Source organism: Coffea arabica, chromosome 6c, assembly GCF_036785885.1.
Source record: "Coffea arabica cultivar ET-39 chromosome 6c, Coffea Arabica ET-39 HiFi, whole genome shotgun sequence".
In the NCBI taxonomy this organism is placed as follows: Eukaryota; Viridiplantae; Streptophyta; class Magnoliopsida; order Gentianales; family Rubiaceae; genus Coffea; species Coffea arabica.
Genome location: NC_092320.1, coordinates 6285989 through 6307352, shown reverse-complemented (window position 1 = coordinate 6307352; position 21364 = coordinate 6285989). Strand labels below are relative to the sequence as shown.

At 38.2% G+C, this 21364-nt stretch overlaps 2 protein-coding genes across 11 annotated transcripts; one reads left to right on the top strand and one right to left on the bottom strand.

Moving 5' to 3' along the window:
• The first annotated feature begins 9471 nt into the window (after nt 1–9471).
• Nucleotides 9472–13037, top strand: LOC140008359 (BTB/POZ domain-containing protein At3g05675-like). 5 transcript variants are annotated; one of them, XM_072052407.1, is made up of 5 exons: nt 9516–9563; nt 10582–10654; nt 10783–10992; nt 11083–11138; nt 11413–13037. In XM_072052407.1, the coding sequence occupies exons 4-5, from the start codon at nt 11127–11129 to the stop codon at nt 12712–12714; spliced, it is 1314 nt and encodes a 437-aa protein (XP_071908508.1). In that variant the 5' UTR covers nt 9516–9563; nt 10582–10654; nt 10783–10992; nt 11083–11126; the 3' UTR covers nt 12715–13037. The 5 variants fall into 5 exon arrangements, with proteins under 5 accessions (XP_071908509.1, XP_071908506.1, XP_071908507.1 ...); XM_072052408.1 differs by lacking the exon at nt 10582–10654 and having other exon boundaries at nt 9472–9563; nt 10783–10906; XM_072052405.1 differs by lacking the exon at nt 10582–10654 and having other exon boundaries at nt 9472–9563.
• Nucleotides 13038–15603: 2566 nt separating this feature from the next.
• LOC113692751 (BEL1-like homeodomain protein 1) lies at nt 15604–20841 on the bottom strand. Of its 6 annotated transcripts, none has more exons than XM_027211285.2 (7): nt 20591–20841; nt 19722–19770; nt 19218–19386; nt 18032–18994; nt 17025–17398; nt 16850–16910; nt 15604–16775 (listed from the first exon to the last, which is right to left on the bottom strand). In XM_027211285.2, exons 4-7 carry the CDS (start codon nt 18926–18928, stop codon nt 15936–15938), a joined length of 2172 nt encoding a protein of 723 aa, XP_027067086.1. In that variant the 5' UTR covers nt 18929–18994; nt 19218–19386; nt 19722–19770; nt 20591–20841; the 3' UTR covers nt 15604–15935. The 6 variants fall into 6 exon arrangements, with proteins under 6 accessions (XP_027067086.1, XP_027067083.1, XP_027067080.1 ...); XM_027211282.2 differs by having other exon boundaries at nt 19722–19773; nt 20591–20815; XM_027211279.2 differs by lacking the exon at nt 20591–20841 and adding an exon at nt 19952–20341 and having other exon boundaries at nt 19722–19773.
• Between the last annotated feature and the right edge of the window lie 523 nt (nt 20842–21364).

The following is a 21364-nucleotide window of genomic DNA, read 5'->3' as shown; positions in this document are numbered from 1 at the left end:
AGGACCTTCCATCCTAAACTGCTATTGGGTGATGTTCGACAGTCAACAACACACTCCATACCATACATCTGTCTCTTCAATTCGTAAGATTACTACTGTTGTATGCTATTCTTCTGCCAATAATATGTACAAAGTACACGCATTAACCTTTATGCATTTGGGACCCTAATAACTTGTGCTTTGTTGTGCATTGAAAAGACTTAAACTCCTTTGCCAAACAGGCAGCGAACTAGGCAGGCCTGACTAGTTACACATAGAGTTAGGCTCCAACGTTCCAAGGATATAATTGTTGAATCTTCTGTGTCTTTCTGATCCAGTTCTGATCATCTTTCCAATGACTAGAGTAAGATCATTAAATTGTGTTTTAGAGAGTAGTAGCAAGTAAGTAGAGCAAGGGAACCTTTTCTTAATTCACCACCAAAAAAAAAAAAAAAAAATTCAACTGATGTATATTGATTAGTGGTGGGCTTTTCTTATTTTTCTTGTGTCATCATTGAAGTTTGTAGACAAAGAAAAAGATCCCATATCTTCCTTGAGAATTCAGTCACGTAAAGATTAATTGTCCCTGGACACCCTCCTATATTTGAATGGCGGCCTTTGGGAGTTTAAGTGATCTTCCCAATCTTTCTGTCGATTTCTTTGAATTCTAGACTCGTTCAATTCTGCATCCATCTGTTCTCGTAACTTGGTCACATGAGTTCGCTATTTACTATACAACCGAGGAAAGCCCTCTAATTGTCTTAACAAAGCACTCTAATCTCAGCTTTGGTCTGGGTATTCTACATCACAGAGTATTAGGGAAAAAAAAAAATGAATCACTTTGGCCTTTCTGATCGTTTAATTTTATTTAGCCCAGTAAAGGGGGGAAAAATCGAAGAGGAAGGTAAAAAACAGAAAGAAAAAATATTCATGCGTGGGTCTTCTCTCCTCCAGCAGCCCCACCGAGTTTCTTCTAACGCCTTTTTTTCTTTTTTCCCTCTCTACTGTTCTCCATCCTCCCCACTTTCACCAATACGTAATGAAGCAATAAATGAGAAAGACTAAGAGCTGTAAGGCGCAGTCTTAAATCTCATTCCTCTTCTGTTTAAAAATAAGGATAATTGTACTGGAAAACTATTACTTTTACTGCAAATGAAAGTAGTTGAGATCGATATTGCTCATCTGGAGGAAATATTATGTCCTGGAGGAAATATTAATGGGATTCTATACATAATCTAAAACCAGAAGGACATTTGGAATTTGAAAACGAGTAAATTTCTATCTGTATTAGCGCCCATATGATTTGATATTTAAAAATCTGTTTGGGCGAGGGGGATTCGTAGCAAGTGATGGTCCAAGTTTTGGACCCAAACAAAAAAGGGATTCGTATGAAAATGCAAAAGCAGAACCAGTTGAGAAGGAAGGGATTCATGTGTTGCATGGCCATGGCCCAATCAGTAGAAAATCTTTGGCCACATTAATGATTTAATTTTGTCCGTCCTTAAGCCGGTCAAACATCCAGGTCAACGGTCCAAGTGAATTGCTTGACGTTCACAGTGGTATATCATTTTCCAAAGTTTCACAGTTCTTGAGGTATCAAACTCCGAACAACAATAATCTCTCGTAGCTGAAAATTTTCCAGTTCTTGAAAAGTCCAATTTTTCCAATTTCAGGGCAGGAACGATTCCAGTGAAAATATTTTTTCAGCAAGTGAGATGTGAACGGAACCCAAACTCAAGAATAACAACAAAGGCGACCAAGAAGCACGAGTGAGCTGGTACGGGAGGCAATCAAGCCTTTGATCAATCACACAGTCCAAACTGCAAACTTGCGGATCCTCTCCCCACCAATATTAATACTATTCGGACTTCAAATCCTTAAACATGCCAATAAAATTATAAAATCTATTTCCAATTTCACACCTGAATACGGGCCAACTTTATTTTGCTAAACTAACTTTTATATGAGCTATCGTACAAAAGTAAAATGGTGGTATTAATTGCATGATTGAGAGACGAGATGAAGTTTTCTGCATATGCTAACTTTGTTCTTATGAAAAAGAACAAGAAACAACATAAATGATACCCCCTTTTGTTACGTCAAAAAACAAAAACGAACTCCGTTCCAGTGGCTGGAGGATCGATCATGCAGGACACTAGTCATCAAAATGCGCAGTATAACAGAAAAATGTAATACCAAAAGGCATAACTCTAGGGATACACAAACAACGAATCCATTAGATGCAAAACGACATTAATGAAGAGATGATCTTGAGAAGCTTTGCGTGTTTTTCTTAATTACATATTTACAATCGCATGAAATTTCATAGGGTTCTAACAACAAGTTTTCAATTTTTGATATGGTGGGAAAGATTGAAATATTCAAATTTAGGGATTCTGACTCTAATTTTCATTCTTTCTCTTCATTTCTAAAATCCCACCCCTCAGATAATTTTAAAAAAAAAAAAAAAAAAACCCCCACCCCCCTCTCTTGTGAAGAAAAAAAAATAAAAGATAAAATTTTCAACTTTTGGAGCAGCGAGGTGTGCATCATACGTGCCTCGAGGATTTGTGGGTTGGGGGAGAATGAAGTGTTCATCCGTCCATTTCGATTTATGCAGCTGCTCAAGGACATTTTCTACTCTTGTTCTGCAAAAGTATCCCGCGAGACGAATGGCTTAATCTCGCAGTCGGTTTGACTGTTTGTCCTATGCTCGTAGGGTAACGACGAAAACGCGTAAGGGAAGAAGTATGACCAACTGCAATCGTAATTGGACTCAACCATTCAATTCCGCGATGGATTAATTTTTTATATATTGATAATTTAATAAATTTTTTATATTAACACTTTTAGATGTATGTCGTATGTGCACGAGAATTTCATATTTGAATTCATATTATATAAAATGATGCATATTTGTTAATACAAAAAAAAAATTATATATTGAGTAATAGTGTATAAAAAAATTATCCTTACATGATTTGACATAGAATATATTCTCACGAATGAATGATCAAACAAATTGCTTCTAGCAACGTCACTTTGCAAAGCTTGAAAAATGATTGTACTTAGGAGGTACTTGTTTTACATATTGGAATCGGAAATGGAAATGGAATCACAGACTCTGATTTTGGAATTAAACTTTTCATTCCAATATCTAGTTTAGTTCACACATTGAAATTAGCATCATTCCAATTTCTGATGCTTGGTGTTGACCTTGGTCGATCAATCCTTGGTTTTGATGATTAACAAACCAAAATGTAGATTTGGGCTAATGTTTTTATGTGAGCATTTTGTTAGAACAGATTCTTGTGGCACAAAAGAAGAAGCAAAAACAGGGCACTCATGTCGGACGCTATCGGACGTCCGAAAGGATGAAGAACATCAACGGACGCACGCATCGGACGCACATCGATCGCATCGGACGTCCGAGAAATTTCGCAAAGATTTGATGACTCTCTGACGACGTTCGGACGCAGGGTTCGGACGTCCGACAGGTGGTTTGGACGCAGGGTTCGGACGTCCGACAGCAGGGTTCGGACGTCCGACAGGCCAACGGCTAGTTTTGACAGCATTTAATATTTGACCGTTGGAGAGCCATTTGAAGCCATTTCTCACCTTCTATAAACACCCCAAAGCACAAGAAGATAAAAGACTTTTGCCAACACAAAATACAAGCTTACAAGTGAGATTTTTGAGTAGAAAGATTCTTTGTTGGTTGTATAAGGGGTTGGGAAAGTTGGGTTGTGAGGTTGCTCAAGAGAAGGTTACTCTCTAGGAGAAGTAAAACCTTGGTGAAGGCGAACCTATCACTTGAAGTGGTAAAACCTTGGTAAAGGTTGCCTCATTTGTATAAAATAGTTCTTAATTGGGTGAGTGATCTTTCAAGTGTAGGTTGTTGAGGGTTAACTAGAATAGTTGTAAAACTCCTTGGCTCAACCAAAGTGTGTTTGGGGTGAGGAAGGAGTGAGCCTTCACTTGTACATCTTGGTTAGCATCGCCATCAATTGAAGAGGCTATTGGATTGATATTTGGTTTGCATTTCTTATCTTTTCTCCTTAATTAAGTTTTCTTTATTGTGCTTAAATTTGATATATCTTTGTGCATCATTGTGGAATTATTTGTACTCATTGGGTTGCACCGGACACTAACAATTGGTATCAGAGCTTGGTCTCTTTTGATCAAGCTTAACCGCTTAGAGTAAAGATCATGGCAACCATAAAAGTTTCTTTTTTAGAAGGGCAATCTATTGACAGACCACCTATGTTTAATGGTTCTTATTTTAGCATGTGGAAACAAAAAATGATGATTTTCTTACAATCCGTTTATATTGAATTATGGTATGTGGTAGAAGATGGTCCTTATGAAGCCAAAATAATTGACTCTATCACCAATTTGAGTAGATTAAAGACTAGACAAGAATTGAATGAAAAAGACAAGAGATACCTTTCTTTGAATGCCAAGACCATGTGTATATTGTACAATGCATTAGATGTAAATGAATCTAGTAGGATTAAAGGTTGTAAATCAGCTAAAGATATTTGGGATAAATTGTGTGTATTTCATGAAAGTAACCAAGATATTAAAGAACAAAAGAAATCTTTGCTTGTTTCTCAATATGAATTTTTCAAAATGCATTCTCTTGAAAATGTTGATAAGATGTGTAGTAGATTTTGTGACATTATTGAAGATCTTAAATTGCTTGGAAAAGAATATTATTTGGGTGAGAAAAATAGAAAGATTTTGAATGCCTTGCCAAAAGAATGGGAAAACAAAATAAATGCTATAGAAGAGGCAAAGGATTTAAATTCTATGTCCATTGAATCTCTTGTGGATACCCTAACCTCTTATGAATTAAAGCTGAAATTCAAAGTGCAAGAGGAAGAAAATGCAAGAATGTATAAGAGAGGCATAGCTTTTAAAGCATCTCAAGTGGGGGATAACCCATTCTTCATGGGTAATGAAATCATGGAAGTGGACAATGATATAATTCCTCACATCAAAAGTTTCAAGAAGATCTTCAACAAGAGATATTCAAGAGGAGATTGCAAAATTACATGGGATGAATGCAATTCAAAAAGAGAAAAAGAATAGTTGGCACAAATGGCACTAATGGCCTTTGGAGAAGATGAGGTAAATTCTTATCACTCTTCTTGTAATGAAGATAATGTAGATGATGATGTGAAAATTCTTATGATTAAAATGCATAAAAGTTTGAGAAAATCTTATACTAAAAATAAAGATTTGAAAACAAAAATAAATGATTTGTTGGAAGAAAACTCCAAACTTTTTCAAGAAAACAAATGTTTGAGAATGGAAAATGATGATTTAAAAAATAAAAAAAGTGTTTTTGATTGCAAAAATAATTTGAAAAGGAAGTTGGAAGAGAAAACAAAGTTTTATGAAAAAATGTTGGAGGAACAAAATTTGTTAAAGAAAAGAATTAATGACTTGAACGAGTTTCTCCAAAATGAAAAACAAAAGTTTTCTCAAACAAAAGAAAGCAAATCTTTTCAAGGCACAAATAAGTTTGCTATGATAAGAAGTAAGAAAATTAGTTGCATTAAATCCACCTATGTGCAAAATACTTCTATCATGTGTCACTTTTGTTGCAAATTTGGACATATGCAAAATGATTGCTATGTAAAGAAAAATATGAGAAAATGCATGAAATCCATGTGGATTGCTAGATCATGTCGTATTAACTCCCAAGGACCCTATAAAGAAAGGGTACCAAATGAAATTTCTCATATTTAGGTACATCATGAAGATTGGATCCAAGAAGTGCTAAATGGTTGTAAGTACATTTGAAAATTTTGATATTCAATATGGTCTTGATTTGAAAAATAAAGGGGGAGTTTGTTTTTTTTTTATTGATGCCAAAAGGGGGAGTAGGATTTATTGAAATTTCTTTATATGTTGGCACTTTCTAAGGGGGAGCTTTAATTGAACTTATTTGATAAAAGAAATCTTCATTTTGTTTGTCATCATCAAAAAGGGGGAGATTGTTGACCTTAATCGATCAATCCTTGGTTTTGATGATTAACAAACCAAAATGTAGATTTGGGCTAATGTTTTTATGTGAGCAATTTGTTAGAACAGATTCTTGTGGCACAAAAGAAGAAGCAAAAACAGAGCACTCATGTCGGACGCTATCGGACGTCCGAAAGGATGAAGAACATCAACGGACGCACGCATCGGACGCACATCGATCGCATCGGACGTCCGAGAAATTTCGCAAAGATTTGATGACTCTCTGACGACGTTCGGACGCAGGGTTCGGACGTCCGACAGGTGGTTTGGACGCAGGGTTCGGACGTCCGACAGCAGGGTTCGGACGTCCGACAGGCCAACGGCTAGTTTTGACAGCATTTAATATTTGACCGTTGGAGAGCCTTTTGAAGCCATTTCTCACCTTCTATAAACACCCCAAAGCACAAGAAGATAAAAGACTTTTGCCAACACAAAATACAAGCTTATAAGTGAGATTTTTGAGTAGAAAGATTCTTTGTTGGTTGTATAAGGGGTTGGGAAAGTTGGGTTGTGAGGTTGCTCAAGAGAAGGTTACTCTCTAGGAGAAGTAAAACCTTGGTGAAGGCGAACCTATCACTTGAAGTGGTAAAACCTTGGTAAAGGTTGCCTCATTTGTATAAAATAGTTCTTAATTGGGTGAGTGATCTTTCAAGTGTAGGTTGTTGAGGGTTAACTAGAATAGTTGTAAAACTCCTTGGCTCAACCAAAGTGTGTTTGGGGTGAGGAAGGAGTGAGCCTTCACTTGTACATCTTGGTTAGCATCGCCATCAATTGAAGAGGCTATTGGATTGATATTTGGTTTGCATTTCTTATCTTTTCTCCTTAATTAAGTTTTCTTTATTGTGCTTAAATTTGATATATTTTTGTGCATCATTGTGAAATTATTTGTACTCATTGGGTTGCACCGGACACTAACACTTGGTTTGATGAGTGTTTCGAAATTAAATGTAATTAAATTTCAAAATTACCCATAATATAACAATTCTTATAAAACAAAGGGATAATTGTAGAAACTGGTAGGTTTTGCATTTAACAAAAATATGAGATTTTGTAGATTTTGAAATTTAAGGAAGGGATATTTGAAATTTAACGACCGTTATATAACTTTCAAAACAAACAAATTCATTCTAAATTTTTTTTTTGGATAATTTCATAAACCAAATCGTGGTCACTTTCACAAAAGTCATATTTTCTCATAAAAGACCAGTTATTTATGGTTTTCCTCCATTATAAGAATAGAGTACCCATTCTCCCATAAATTAATTTATTTATAGGATAAAATAAAAATAAATCTATTTTTTAATGAAACACTAACTCTTTATAGTTTTCCTCCATTATAAGAACAGAGTACTCATTTTTTTATAAACAAATTTATTTATCGGATGAAATAAAAATAAACACGTTCCCCAATAAAACACCAGCTCTTTATGGCTTTAGAATGAAAGGTTACAATGTCGCTGTCTCTATCACCATCAAGTTTTGACTCCCTACTTTTTCCATCCCGCCCAACACCAGAACGAAATACCATTATTTGCAGCATCTTCAATAGAAGTAAAAAAACTGTCCGATATTCTCATACCCACTGCATAGCCTATTCGTGAAGATGACAAAGTTTCTCAAGAATCGTAGATTCACTTCAAGGGTTGAGATTTGTTCCTTCAAAGACAGAATCAAATTGTCTTCAAACTTAAGCAGATCTTTCAGATTTATCAGAACACAATCAAAAAATTCCACCAAAACCTCACCACTCATGGCATTGTTTGGTTCTAAGGAATGTTTTGCCCAATCAATAAAATCTTCTCCAATTTCCACCTTGGAAGCCTCAACCTTTTCAAGTAAATCATCTACTACATGGTCTAATTTCTCGTTTAGGCTCGCAGATCTTGGAAAGCTGTTGCTACTATTTGTGAACCTGAACTTAGGACTTTGAAATGAGAAAGAAGATGTCCGATGAAGGTGATGGGCGGCGATTGATTGAAAAATAAGAGATAGGAAAACTGATGAAGAAGAAGACTTTGATTTTGTGCGGCGTGTGATGGAGAGAAAGAGAGGGTAGATTCGTCATAAATATTGTATGAGGGAATGAGTTGAGACTTTTGCCCAAAACCTCCCAATTTGCTCGGGAATGATTTTTTAGAAATGATTCCAAAAATGGCATTTCAATAGGATCAACCCAAGCAATAAATAAGGGGTTTATTCTATTCTGTGATTTCCAAAGTCTTTAACCAAGCAGCCCCTTACTTTTTTACTTTCTTTGTTTTCATACTTTGGTGCAGCAAGCTGCCAAACTCATACCCAGTAGTAGTGTATTTCGTATGGAAAATGGTTGCATGATCACACTTAGGTTCTGCGTCTACCCCTAGTGGTGCAGGGTCTGAAAATATTTTGTACGGGAATTAATAGTCATCTGCGTTCGTCAATTGGAAACCTACTTCTGCGAGGAATTTATATATTAGGGTCTGTTTAATTAGTTTAATATAAAATATTTTTATATTTTCACGCGATTTCTAGTGGTAAGCTATAACTTTAAAAGTCACAAACATGTATATGACTCTACTTCTATCATTTGCGATTTTAAATTGTCGAGAAAGTTCTCACATATTAGGTTGGAAATAGCTAAAATTTATAGATGAGGAGATCGAATTACGATAGATTTTAGAAAATTAGCGACTAGAAGTGACATGTTATTTTGAAAGTTACGTCCGCTATCACATTATTTTTATTACATATATATATATATATTACAATTTCACCACGGAAAGTAGGTCTGTCAACGGGTCGGGTCTAGACCCGGATCCGTGAAATTAATGCGAAGTATGGGTAGGGATTTAATTACGTTTCCCGAATCCGGATCCGGATCCATTTTGTCAAACAAAAAACGGGTCGGATACGGAATATAGTATTCCGGCCCGTATTAGACCCGGATCCGGATATAAATGAATTAATAATTTAAAAAATATATATTTATCAATATAATTTGATTAGGGTAATGTATTTTAATAAAGTTAATTTGATTTCTTTTCTTATTTGATTTTTTCTTTGCATTAGTTAGAAATTAGTTTACAAATATATTTTTTTCTCATTTTTATTAGAAATTATAAAATTTGGTAAATTTGTTCGGGTAGACCCGGAACGTAGAATAAAGGACCCATTGGGTAAACGGGTCGGGTCTGAATCCGGCATAGTAATTCGGGTTCGGATCCGGAATAATGAATTTCGGCCCGAACCCGGCCCGTTGACAGCCCTAACGGAAAGACACGGAACATGTCACGTGTAGAAGAGGCAAACTAGATTGGATTTTCAACACAATCCGTTGGCCCAATCAGTTTTCGAAAAGGCAACAATCTTCTTTTAGACAAACTCAAAATCTTCTTAAAAATGGGCCTAAGGTCCACTACTTGCTCACAAACAATCTTCTTAAAAATGGGCCTAAGGCCCACTGCTTGCTCAGTTTGGAGACATGAGCTAAGGGTAAGAAGAGCTAGACTATGGAAGACAGGTAAAGGAGTGAGAGAAGCTCGTTCTGTCGTGCAGCTGCAGAGGATGGGAAGGTATGCTGTCCGTGTCTTCATCTTAATCCTCATCCAAACTTCTTCTTCTAAACTGCTTGTAGTATTATACTTTCTATGCAGTTATTTTGTAATTTTGAAGTAAGTCAAGATATGCTGGCCCCTTTCATTCTTTACAACGACGAACTTAGCCCTGGAGCGTGGAGAACTTAGCCCTGGGGCTGTTTTTTTGTTGGGGGGGGGGGGTTCAAATGTTGCTTCAGTTCCCGTTTGCCCTCTTGTTCAATTTGTCTTGATTTTATTTAGTGGACTTCTTTCACTAGTGTTTCATCCCCCATTATGTGTTCTATTTTTTACTTTGGCGGGTTTTATGTAATAGGAAAACTCAATCTTCGTTAGATACCTCGTATGATTCGTTAAAGAATACCTGACCAAACAAAAAAAAAAAAGGAGAAATGCTTGGTCTTTTTTTCTTTATTCCCTTTTCCCCCTTTTTACTTTCTCCTCTTTTTGGCTTAAATTTCAGCAATCATACTTGGGGAGTAGTCCTTATGTACAGAATCAACCTGGAATTTTGTTTGTAGTTCCTAGTTATATGTTTTCAACTTCGTTTTGTGGGACTATTGCCTGATAATTATATGAACATTTTTTTTTGGTTTTGTGTGGCCGTTCTGTAATTCAGAAACAGCTTACCCTTCGGCAAACTAGTTTTCATTCAATTTAGCCTTGAGTTCCAAAATTGTAGTTACATTGCTTTCTGGTCATAATTTTCAGCATTGCAGAATTTACCACCTTAAAAACCTTCAAATAGACATCTAGTTTCATGTTCCTTTTTTCTTCGGTAGAAAATCTTCTCAGTGACATTTGATTTATGGTAAAGCATATTAATTAGTGTGGATAAATTTGCTACATCTTGTTATATTGGTTTGTGCGATCCTAAGTTGGTGTAAAGAAATCACTTTACTTAATTCTTATCTTGGAGATCATAATTGACTTTTTAGTATAGTATAATGACAAACTAATTCTTCCTTCTCAGTATTAATCACTTCATTTTGTCTAGTTTTGTGGGATTTTGGCATGTGTGAACAAGCTTATGGTCTTTTGGTATTCTTTCTTGGTGGCCAATTGAGGAGGTGTGCCATAGGATCTTTTATGTTGTATTCTTTTCAGTCATTTTTTCTTTAAATTGTTTGTCATGAATCAATAGAGCATGTATCATATTCTTAAACTGAGGATTTTGTGTCATGTTGTTAATCATCAGGTAAAATATTGGTACGGCATTTTCGCCTCCGGTCTCGTTAGGGTGTAGAAGGGGAGATTTATTGAATGAGTGATTGCATGTGCTGATGGTTAATCTTGGTGCAGCAATAAGGGTGCCCATGGGGGTTAGTAGTTGAACAGACCCGAAGTACCTTCTCCACATTTGCTGCTACAACTGTGCATTCTAAAGATTTTGACTTCACAATCTGCGGTTATTATACTCTTGAATTTGTTTTAATATTTATGTCTAATGATGCTATCAAGCTTATATCATATTGCATAATTCATCTTCTAAAAACAGGTGCTATCATATGTTCAATCTTGGCCAGCATTCATGAGTACCTAATGGAGTCACCAGTAAGTTAATTTGTTGCCTAAAGATTTTTGGGTCATATAGGTTACATTATTATTTTAAGCATTTGGACAAACAAAAGGTTTTTTTCCCTCATTTTTTCTTGGGAACTATTTACAATGGATAAGCTGTTATTGAATTTCTGTAAATCTGACATTCTAAAAATTCATTTTTTGGTTCAAATCATTATTTCTTATTTAGTTCGTCTTTGTTGGGATGCCAAGTTGAAGTTCGAAATTCTACTACTTTAATGTTCTTTCTTTGCTCTTGTTGTCTCAGCATAATAAATCAAATTCCCCACATGAGATTGGTGATCGCTTAACAAGTGATGTTGTCGTAAGGCTTAGGACAGAAGAAGGTCGGGACGATTGGGTATATTGTCATTCAGATATCTTAGTTGACAAGAGCAAGTATTTTGCTGACCGATTATCTGATAATTGGCCAACATGCCAGATTCTTGACTCACGCAACTGCGTTGAGGTATATTGTGAAGAATCTGACTTTGACTACCATGTCAATGCCCTCCGACTCTTCTATGTCAGGAGAGATGGTTCATTAAGCGACTTGTGGAATGGCGTAAGAAATGCTATAGGCATACTGCAAGTGGCCGTGAAGCTGGGGTGCCCACAAATCATTACGGCATGTGTTGAATATTTGGAAGCTGTCCCATGGGAAGAATCAGAGGAGGAGGAGATTTTGAAAATCATACCTGGCATGGGATCACAAGTGGAACCAATTCTTGCCCGACTCCAGCCAGTCAATCACACTTCTATAGTCAAGATTTTTCTCTCTACTCTTCAATTTGCCACCTCATCACCCCCTTCACAAATGAATGATCTGAAAACCTCGGCTCAGGAACAGCTCGAGTACATGCTAACTGAGGATGATGATGCTCCTTTATTACCAGCTGATGAGGGGATAAAGTTTCAGGTACTACAATGTGTCAAGAGAATGTTCAAGAAATTTAGGTATCTTGTAGAGTCTTTGTATTGTGGTCGCCAAGATTCAGTGTCCAAGACAGGTGAAATTCAGTTTTTCCATTCATGTTTGATAGACTTGTCATGGGCTTACCAAATATTGGCCAAGCTGGAATGTGTCAAGGATTTTGTTTGCTGCTGGATGGAACTGTCAGAAAGTATCATCAATGTTCTTAATTTAGCAAATCCATTGATGGAGACAAAGTTAAAGGTTCTTGAAGTAACAGCAAAAGTTATAGAAGCCATAGGGTATGGCACTGTTGTCTTGCCCGCTACAAAACGCTTTCACATGGTGAAGGTTTGGCTTCCATTTGCTAGGGTTGTGAAATCATTGATGGATACTATCAGTGGGGATGATGAGAATGATCTGGCAATAAAAATTGATGGTGAGCTCTGGCAGTCGTTGGAATCAGCTTTTGTTTCACTAATTCTTACATTGCCATCTAGTGATCAGGCAGAGATTTTGACGGAATGGTTGGCTTGTAAACATATTCGGTATCCTGACCTGACTGAGGCATTTGAAGTGTGGTGTTACAGGTCCAAGGTTGCCAAGCGAAGGATGGCATTGCTTGGTGGAAAAAATGGTTTGACTAACATAGAATAATAACATATCTTACTTAAATTTTGGTTTTATTTTGTGATAGTTTTAGTAGGCCATTCAAATAGAAAACAAGAGAATTTCTTTAATGCCTGAACCAGAGTCCGACTTGAAAGCTAAAACATATTCAGATTGGAGTAAAGAATGGTCGATGGTTCAATTTTTTGAAAATCCTGTCTAATTCATCTCTTGCGCCAAACAACTAATTACAACTTGGTAATTTATCTCTTCCAGGCATTGCTATAACATGATCTAGTCAGAAGCATTCCAGCTATTCTGTTCCTGTCTTCTGAGTTACGATTATTGTGAAAGAATTATCTGTTCTGATATATCTTCTGATGTATCTGGCTTTAGTTCCTGATGTGGTATGTGCTTTGCCAAGAATTATGCCTTAAAACGCTTGTTTTCAGGTGGTTTGTCTCTTTTGAACTTACTGCTTACTTCCATGCAACACCCCGATTGCGTGATCACTGATGTGTTCTTTTCGTTTCTTTAAAGAAAGATGATGTATTTTTTCGCTTTGGAATGTAGTTAATGGTAAGAATTTATAGCAGCAAATTTCAGATTGTCAGCTATTTACTCTGTTCGCCATATCCTTTTGGTTTTTTTTGGACTAGAAAAATGCGTCATTCATTCAAACTAAACTCATTGTTGGGAATACAGCATTGAATTGGGAAGTTAACAAACCAAACTCTACTTCCCTCAAAGGACAATGCCAGTTTTGACAGAATATGTGCTTGAACATTGTTAACTCATTTAGCATGATTGACTCTTTAACAATATCAAACTCATTCAACATGTGGCTGATGCCATGAATAAGGTTGCCAATCAAGGGCAAATCATGCTCATTGTTGTTTATCTTCCGAACAATAGGTAGAGCATCCCCTTCCAATCCAAAGTGAGCGATTCTATACTTCCTGGTGGTCTGCAAAGCTCTGAGAAAAGCTATACATTCCACATGTTCAGCACTAAAGCCTCCTATGATTCTTTCAGCCATTGTGGCTTCAACCTGACTGACCCAAGTGGTTTCTTACAGTCAGTCCTACAGCAGCTTTGTCTACAGAAAAAGCCCCATCAACATTTATTTTTAAAAGGTGCTCCTCAGGTGTTCTCCATTTACTCCTTTCTACAATTCTACTCTTTTCATTTTTGGGGTGCAAGTTCCTGTACTCTTGTAAAAAGGCCATAGCATGTTCACTTACTTGCGATGCATCTGTGTCTTTACCTTAAAAAATCCTCTGATTCCTGCACTTCCAAGTCATCCACATAGTTGTTGCTATAAGTTCTGCCGCAAGTTTGCCTTCTGCCTGCATGTAGCAATCAAACCAGCCTTTGAAGTTTGAAGCCGTGATCTTACATAAATTCTGATGAACTCCTGAGTTCCTCCAAACTTACCTGTGCATGGTCACAAGCAAAGAAAGCATGCTTAGTAGCAGTTATGTATTTCACCTTCTTACAAGGCTCGACATGGGATTTTTCATTTTTTACCGTGACATTCAGTAATAGACACAGAATTTCAGCTTTCAGCATATCAAGATTAACAATTTCTGCTTTCAAACCCCCAACACCACCAGCCCCCCCCCCCCCCCACAACCCTTCCCCTTCTTTCCCCCACCTCCCTTCAGGAACCTCAATGTCATTTTGTAGCCTAGGATTACAAGATTATTGGTGTTCCCCATTTTGTCAAAAAAAAAAAAAAAAAAAAAAGGACTATGTAGCCTGTGAATACGTAGATATTGCCTCATTAGGTACCTAATGTTAAGTCCATTTCAGGAACAAATGAACATCCCAATATATATTTTTTTTCTTGATGGAAGTTTGCACATTCATTTTTTCTTTTTCAGATGTTTTTCCTTCAAATCGTAGATCTGCTTTAAGAGGATAACGTTAGGAGGAGAGGCGTGCGAAGAAGGGGTCTTTCGATGAAATGCAATTCGGCGGTCAAGATGCTTTGCACCAGACCAGAGGGTAAATGCCAAAGGACACACTATCACCGTCGGTAGGGTCACATCGACCCGTAGCTTCCAAAGCAGTGAATGGCTTGTCCGGGATAAGGTCTAAATGTAAAGTGGTCCTATGCCATCAAAAACTTTTTTGACATCAAACTTTAAAAGCTAGTGCAGTCTTCTACTCAGGCAAGCAATGTTCTAAACAAACATCAATTTCAGCTGCAAATTATTATCGGATGTAGTTCATAAGCAGAGGTAATTGCCACTTTTGGCACATTACCTTTTCAATTGATGGATGATCGTGCAACAAGAAATCAGGTTCTCCTCCCATTTGACTATTGTCCTCGTGCTTCTTTTTTGCGACCTACCGAGTTTTCCTTTTCTTTTAGAAACAGATTATTCCTATGCAGACACATTATCCTCTAAAGTTTGTCATCTTTGGAAAAGATTTTCGCAGCTGATATTCGATTATCCTGGATCCTTTATGTTATTTTGTCTCGAAATAGAAAAAAAACATTAGAAAATGTGATGGCTGATTTATATGTGCTGTGACTGTGAGGGAGAGGCCGCCGATCAGTTCACACTTCAGTCGGAGCAGTTTTCATGATCTCAAAGACATGCAAGTCAATTTTCCTGCAGAACCCACTCTCTAATTGTCTACATTTTCGCTACTCCTGTATAGGCCTTCGTGACTTAAAACGATCAAAGAATCATGCAGGGCTGTTTCATGTTGTTAGAAAGTCAGGAGTTAGAATTCTTCTTTCTTGTGTCCGACAATGTGTGAATTGTATTCTTTCATCAATTCGACAAGTAGATAGAATGGTGCCAGAATGTCTAATAACTTCTTCCGCAAAACCTGTTAAGCCGAATGAACCGTTAATTGTATACCTAGTCAATGTCACCAAACAAATTCGTAATTGAGACAAAGTATGAAAAGGAGACAGCATTTATAATGTGTAGTGTTTATTTTCTATACCACCCAAAAATAACTAGTCTCCATTACACTATTACAGTCGTTCTATTTTATCTGAAGCAACAAAATTAATATACAATCCTCAGCCATATCTACTAAATAAAGCCTAAACTATCTAAATATATCAAAAAGTCGAACCTGCAAGTATAGACCTGTACTATGAGGAAATATTGATGTTCTTTACACTACTATGGCATCCCCTTTTTCCTAGTAAATAAAGGGAGTTGAAGAAAATAGTAGAAAATAGCGGTGATCCCTGATCAGCATTCACCTATGCCTGCCCTTACCCTTGCTCTACTGAATCTTCAAGCTACAAAGTCTGGCAACAACTGTGCAGCGAACCTCTTGCGGTTCTGAATGTTGATGTTCTCATATACACTAGTCGAGTGACTAGATGTCGGGGTACCTAAACCGCCATAATCATTTGCTTCGCCAATTTCTACTCCTCTACCCAATTGTATATTTTGGTTCGGCAGAAAGTTTTGATGGGGTCCTGAAATGGAGAGATTTTCGCAATGCGGGAGCCCCAGAGTGAGGGAGACTCCATTACCTGAATATGGCCCTGGAAATTGCTCGCTGCTAAACCTGCCAATTTCAGCAATTGGGTATGAACCAAATCCTCCAATGAAATTTGTTGGTGCCCCAAGTAACGAAAATCCTTCTCTGTTCTGCCTCTCATTGACGAACTTCATCGACAGTTGCTCATTGTTTGACTCATTGGGCTTTGCATCGATACTCACTGATGGAACGCTGCTTGGAGAATGTAACATGTCTGCGCTTCGCAGTTTCTTAGGGCTTCCTTGGGTTATGCTGTCCATTTCTGGTGAACCGATTAGGTTGAAACCGGACTGATTCTGGATGTGTATTCCAGGTGGAGATGCTGTAGGAGACATTGAAATTGGACTAGTGACGTTCTGGTTTGCAAGATGGTCCTGTTTTGAGATAAAACCTTTGTTTTGAATCTCCAAGCTCGAGCTTTTCTCCTGCAGAGCATTGGATTTGGATCCTGAATCTTCGTTTTGCTCACTTTTGCTCGTTTTCACCTCGGAGCCATTCTTTTCATGTTCCTTCATCTCCTCCGTGTACATTTCCTCAACCATTGGCTTCCAAAGTCGAACTCGGGCATTAATGAACCAATTTGACACCTGTGTATCGGTAGGGTTTAGGCCCTGTTGGCGATAGGTAAGCAATGTCTGGGAACGTGAATATTATCAATTACCTGACTCCTAGTAAGCCCCGTCTGTTTGGCAAGCATGAGCTTGTCTGAGTCCTTGGGATAACTGCATTCATCAATCACGAATTGAATCGCGTCAGTTTAAACAAGATCTTTCTTCCAATTCAACAGCCTAAATTGAATTTCGACAGAGTAGTAGGTTAGATATGACAACACATACGGGTGGAGGAAGTGTTCGAAGAGCCAAGCACGAAGAACAGAAACAGATCGCTCGGGCAGCCCTCTTTGGGGTCTCCAAGCATTGTGCTGGATCATTCCCAATTGTTGGAGAGCTCTTTGCTGTCGAAGTTGATTATCAACGAATTTAAGCCTTGATCCCTCTATTTTCCCACCGAAACTGTCTTCTTCGCCTAAGCTCTTGCTTGCAGCTCGTATTTGGCCTAATATTGCGTCTTTAAGGCATCGAAATTGCTTCGAAATCGTTTGCAAAGCCAGGGCTGTGTATGTCTTCGCAGAACCAATTCCTGCTGCTTGTTCGAACCAAGAAATGACAATCTGCATTTGATTGTGATACTGTCTGTACCTCTGCTCCACCTTTCATACCCACGCATTGGAAGAAAGAAAACACTAAGTTATAAATGTATATACAGAGCATCCGCATCCATCAAGGCAACAGAAGAACTGACAATTCTCATGATAGCCCCGTAAATGAACGCTAACCTACTTCTTCAAATTGAATTATGAGAACACAAGGGGACGACAAGTTCAAGGATCTCAAGAGAATTGCACAAATTGAATGCGGAAATCATTTTTTATACGGAAAATTCACCCAGTAGTACGGAGTAATAGTAGTGTTAAAAAAAAAAAGGATTAAAAAAATTTTAAAAAAAGAGTAAGGTAGAGAACTCCAGTTAGATTTTCGAGAAAGGAATTATTGAAGGGAAATTTTCATGAGATCATGATTATTTGATAGCTACTCCTGCAAAGATCTGATATCCCACTCAAAGTGATGGAGACTTGACTCAGCCTTCCGTACCCTTGGGGCCGTTTTCACAACAAAAGAAAATAAACCACAGTTGAAGCCTTAACGTAGTTGCTTCAAAGTTGAAAATCACTTTCAGTTTATCGGTTATAGTACCATGCTTGCATGCTTTCAAAATCAAATCTTGGCTTCTCTACAGTCTACACCATAGAGCACAACATCAACAGACCGAAAAATAGCCTTACCTCATCAAGCATGTTAACCAGCTTTGCTTTCTTCATCTGTATTTCCTGTCTCTCGGCGGTGGTAAGCTCGGCACTGCGCTTGGCACTGTTCTCTCTTCCATTCTGACCTTCTCCGGCAGTGGCCGTCATCTCGGATGACTCTCCTATCTCCTTGGCCTGCCCATTAGCACCTTTAGCAGTTGCCACACCACTTTTTACTCCCTTGCCAACATTGACAACTTCATCAAGGAGCTCTTGAGCTGCCTTCAAGTACTTAGAACTCAATAGCACACTTTGCATGCCGTTCACTCCGTTGGAAATCCCTGAGGCCGAGGAGGATGATCCCCCAGAAACCCTCAAGTCATCCCCACCAGTTGGAGATATGGCCGTAACCAGAGGCTGTGATGGGATTTCACGTTCAGGCCTAAAGGACCCGTACGCAGGCTGTTGAGAAGAGAGGCTCAAGGAGAGTCCTTGCTGGGCGCGTGACACTTCACGCGCCGCCCCAAGGTCCATGGCTGGGCTGTACAAGTTGTACTGGAGGCGAGGGAGGAAGGCGTGAAGGGCTGAGATGTCTTGCACAGACGCAGCGTGAGGTTGGTGGTCTTGGGATGAGGTAGCTGCGGTGGCGGTGAGAGGGATGCCGACAAACTGTTGCGTGGGGGAAGGAGGAGGTGGCGCGTGGTGAACGTTCAGAGAGTTGGCTCCAGGTGCTGCTGACGGTCCAGGAGTGTTGGAGGAGTTGAGGAAAACGAAGTTGCTTGGTGGTTGGACTTGGACTTGGACGTGAGGCGGCGGTTGATGTGTGTCAGAGTATCCACCAACGTAGCCAGCATGGTTCATGAGAATCAGAGTTTGCAAGCCATGATCCCCGCCCCCTCCTTGGATTTCCGAATTCCCATGAAAGTACGTCGCCATCGTGATCGGACTCTCTTATCTTTTTTTGCTGAATTACCTTCTTTTTCCTGTTCCTACAAACTAGTACTACATCAATGGAAAGAGACTACGTTAGCCTTCACTTCATTTCACATCCAATCCCAATAAATAGTTATGTACCCCCGAATACACACCCACCCCCATAACAAAAAGAAAAAAAAATTTTCCATCATCACATCCCACACATCTTATATATAGAAATATAATACTACTACGAGTTAGCTTTGCTGCTACTCAGTACTCACATATACACACACACACGCGTATGTACCTGTTGGTCATATGAAGCTCTTAAATAACCTAGTTGGTCGACATAGTATTCAACCCATTTGGTTGGTCCTCCAGCTGCTGGGACTACTGTTCCAAAAGAGGTTATAAAGCTCTTAAATTGACCGTGGAGACTCGGAAGGCTTGAAGCTAGTCTTCTGATCAGATAAGGCCTGAAAATTGCAGAGGAGGATAAACCAATGATTAACATAAACAGTCCCCATACCTAAGCCGCCTGGCTGGTCGATCAATCAGTGGAACAAACTGCAGGATTAATCTTGAACATGATAACTTGGGATTTGGGATCATCAGTTTCAGTTTCTATTCTAATAATTTCTACACAGGGTTCCTTTAGATATTGAAAAGGAGCACGGGATTTGGGAAGACGAAGAGAGAAAAGTCGGGAAACAATACATATAGGGAGAGGAGAGGAGGAGAAAATCAGAAAAGACAGATATCTGGAATGATGTATACATGGTTAATATATCATAAATTAATTGGTACGTACCCTGTGGTTCGAAACTCTCGTATGGCACGTGTTCCGTCATTAACATCATCTGCTGCAACAAAGTAAGAAGAATTTTGAGATACAGTGACAGAAAAAAACCATATCAGATTGCGAGTGAGAGAGAGAGAGAGAAAGAGAAAGGGAGGGGGTTAAAAAGAGCATGCAGTTTTATGGCTAAATTACATGAGAAGAAAAGATGCATCAAGTTGAAGACCATAGAGAGGCCATACCTTTATGTCTATAGTCTATACCAAGCTTACCTAGGCGATCTTTATATATCTATCTATAAATTGTTGTAGCAGCTGAGATGGGATGATATATATGTATATGTATATATCTCTCAGTCACTCAGCAGTCCCTTTACTTCTCTGCTGTCAGACTCAAATCAATAACTCTTCCTATCCCTCCCAGCTTGACAGGGAAAAAACGGAAGTGAAGGTGGGCTGCGTTTTGGAGGGCGAGGTGCGGGTGGGGGGAGAGAGAGAGAGAGAGAGTGAGAGATCAAAGAGAGATGGGGCTAAAAAGGTAGAGAAAAAGATGCTCATCTTTATTCACTCATTTATCCACACACTTGAGTAGCTAGGTACCATTTCTTTTTCTTAGTATTGTTACGATAGGACTGAGGAGGAAAATTCCACTCCCTTCAAATTAAGAAGTAAGGAAAGAAAGGAAGTCCAGTCCCACATGATGTTACTATGAACTCTTGCCTCATGCATGTATGCTAAAGATTTACCAATTTCTTGATGTCATCCTCCCTTTTTCTTTCATTCTTTCTTTCTTTCTTTCTTGTTGTGGGATTTTTCGTTTCTTTTTTTTTTTAAAATTTTTACTTTCTATTGGCTAGTTGGAGACTTGGAGGGGTGAAGTACCTGCGAATTGATCAAAGAAGGGGAGTGATTTGACCTTGTTTTGCAAATCATTTGATGCAGGCAGGCCAGGCACCTGTGTTGTTTGATGAGCTACTAAGAACTTTTCAGAGTGAGAAAGATAGAGATGTAGATGGGTTTATGTGTGCGACTATGTGTGTGTGTGTGTGTCTTTGTTTCGTTACATATATGTAAAATCAATGCTATCATCAAAGTGTGTCAGAAGATACAAACAGCTGAAAAACGAGGAAATGTCCCCCTCCACTAAAGATTATGCAGGTTGTTAATATAATATCATCAGAAATTAATAATAATACATTTTTTATATACAAACGGGTAGAAATATAGGAGGAGGAGGAGGAGAAGAAGAGGAGGATGCTGATGATGATGATGATGGTGATCTACTGTGAAGTTGCATTAGGGGGGAAGGGATAGAGAAAGGGTCCCCTCTTTCATTATTGATTGCTCTTTTGTCTTTCTTCTTTATCATTTCCCTTTTTTTTTTCTTTCCAATATCTTGAATTGGTATTTTTTGTGGCTGGATGATAGAGTTTGAAGATAAAGCAATTAAAAGGCCAAGTAGCACATATGGCCAACCACCGTGACACCTACTTAATGCCCAAAAAAGTTATAATAACATTGCATCTACTTTTTTTTTTTTTAATCAATAAAGTGAGCTTCAATCAAGAAAATCTAATTCCTACTAACATCATACTATATATGTCTTACTGCCTCTGTTTATATGCTCTTGATTTCAGCTTGGCCATCTGTATTTGA

What these genes read in the sequence shown, in the direction of transcription:
- LOC140008359 (XM_072052404.1), top strand. Translation starts at nt 11,025, where the DNA reads ATGTCTAATGATGCTATCAAGCTTATATCATATTGCATAATTCATCTT. An exon ending in AGTACCTAATGGAGTCACCA is followed by an intron (nt 11,139 to 11,412) that starts GTAAGTTAATTT and finishes TTGTTGTCTCAG; the next exon opens with CATAATAAATCAAATTCCCC.
- LOC113692751 (XM_027211285.2), bottom strand. Translation starts at nt 18,928, where the DNA reads ATGGCGACGTACTTTCATGGGAATTCGGAAATCCAAGGAGGGGGCGGG. An exon ending in TGGTTAACATGCTTGATGAG is followed by an intron (nt 17,399 to 18,031) that starts GTAAGGCTATTT and finishes TGGGTATGAAAG; the next exon opens with GTGGAGCAGAGGTACAGACA. An exon ending in TTCGAACACTTCCTCCACCC is followed by an intron (nt 16,911 to 17,024) that starts GTATGTGTTGTC and finishes TGATGAATGCAG; the next exon opens with TTATCCCAAGGACTCAGACA.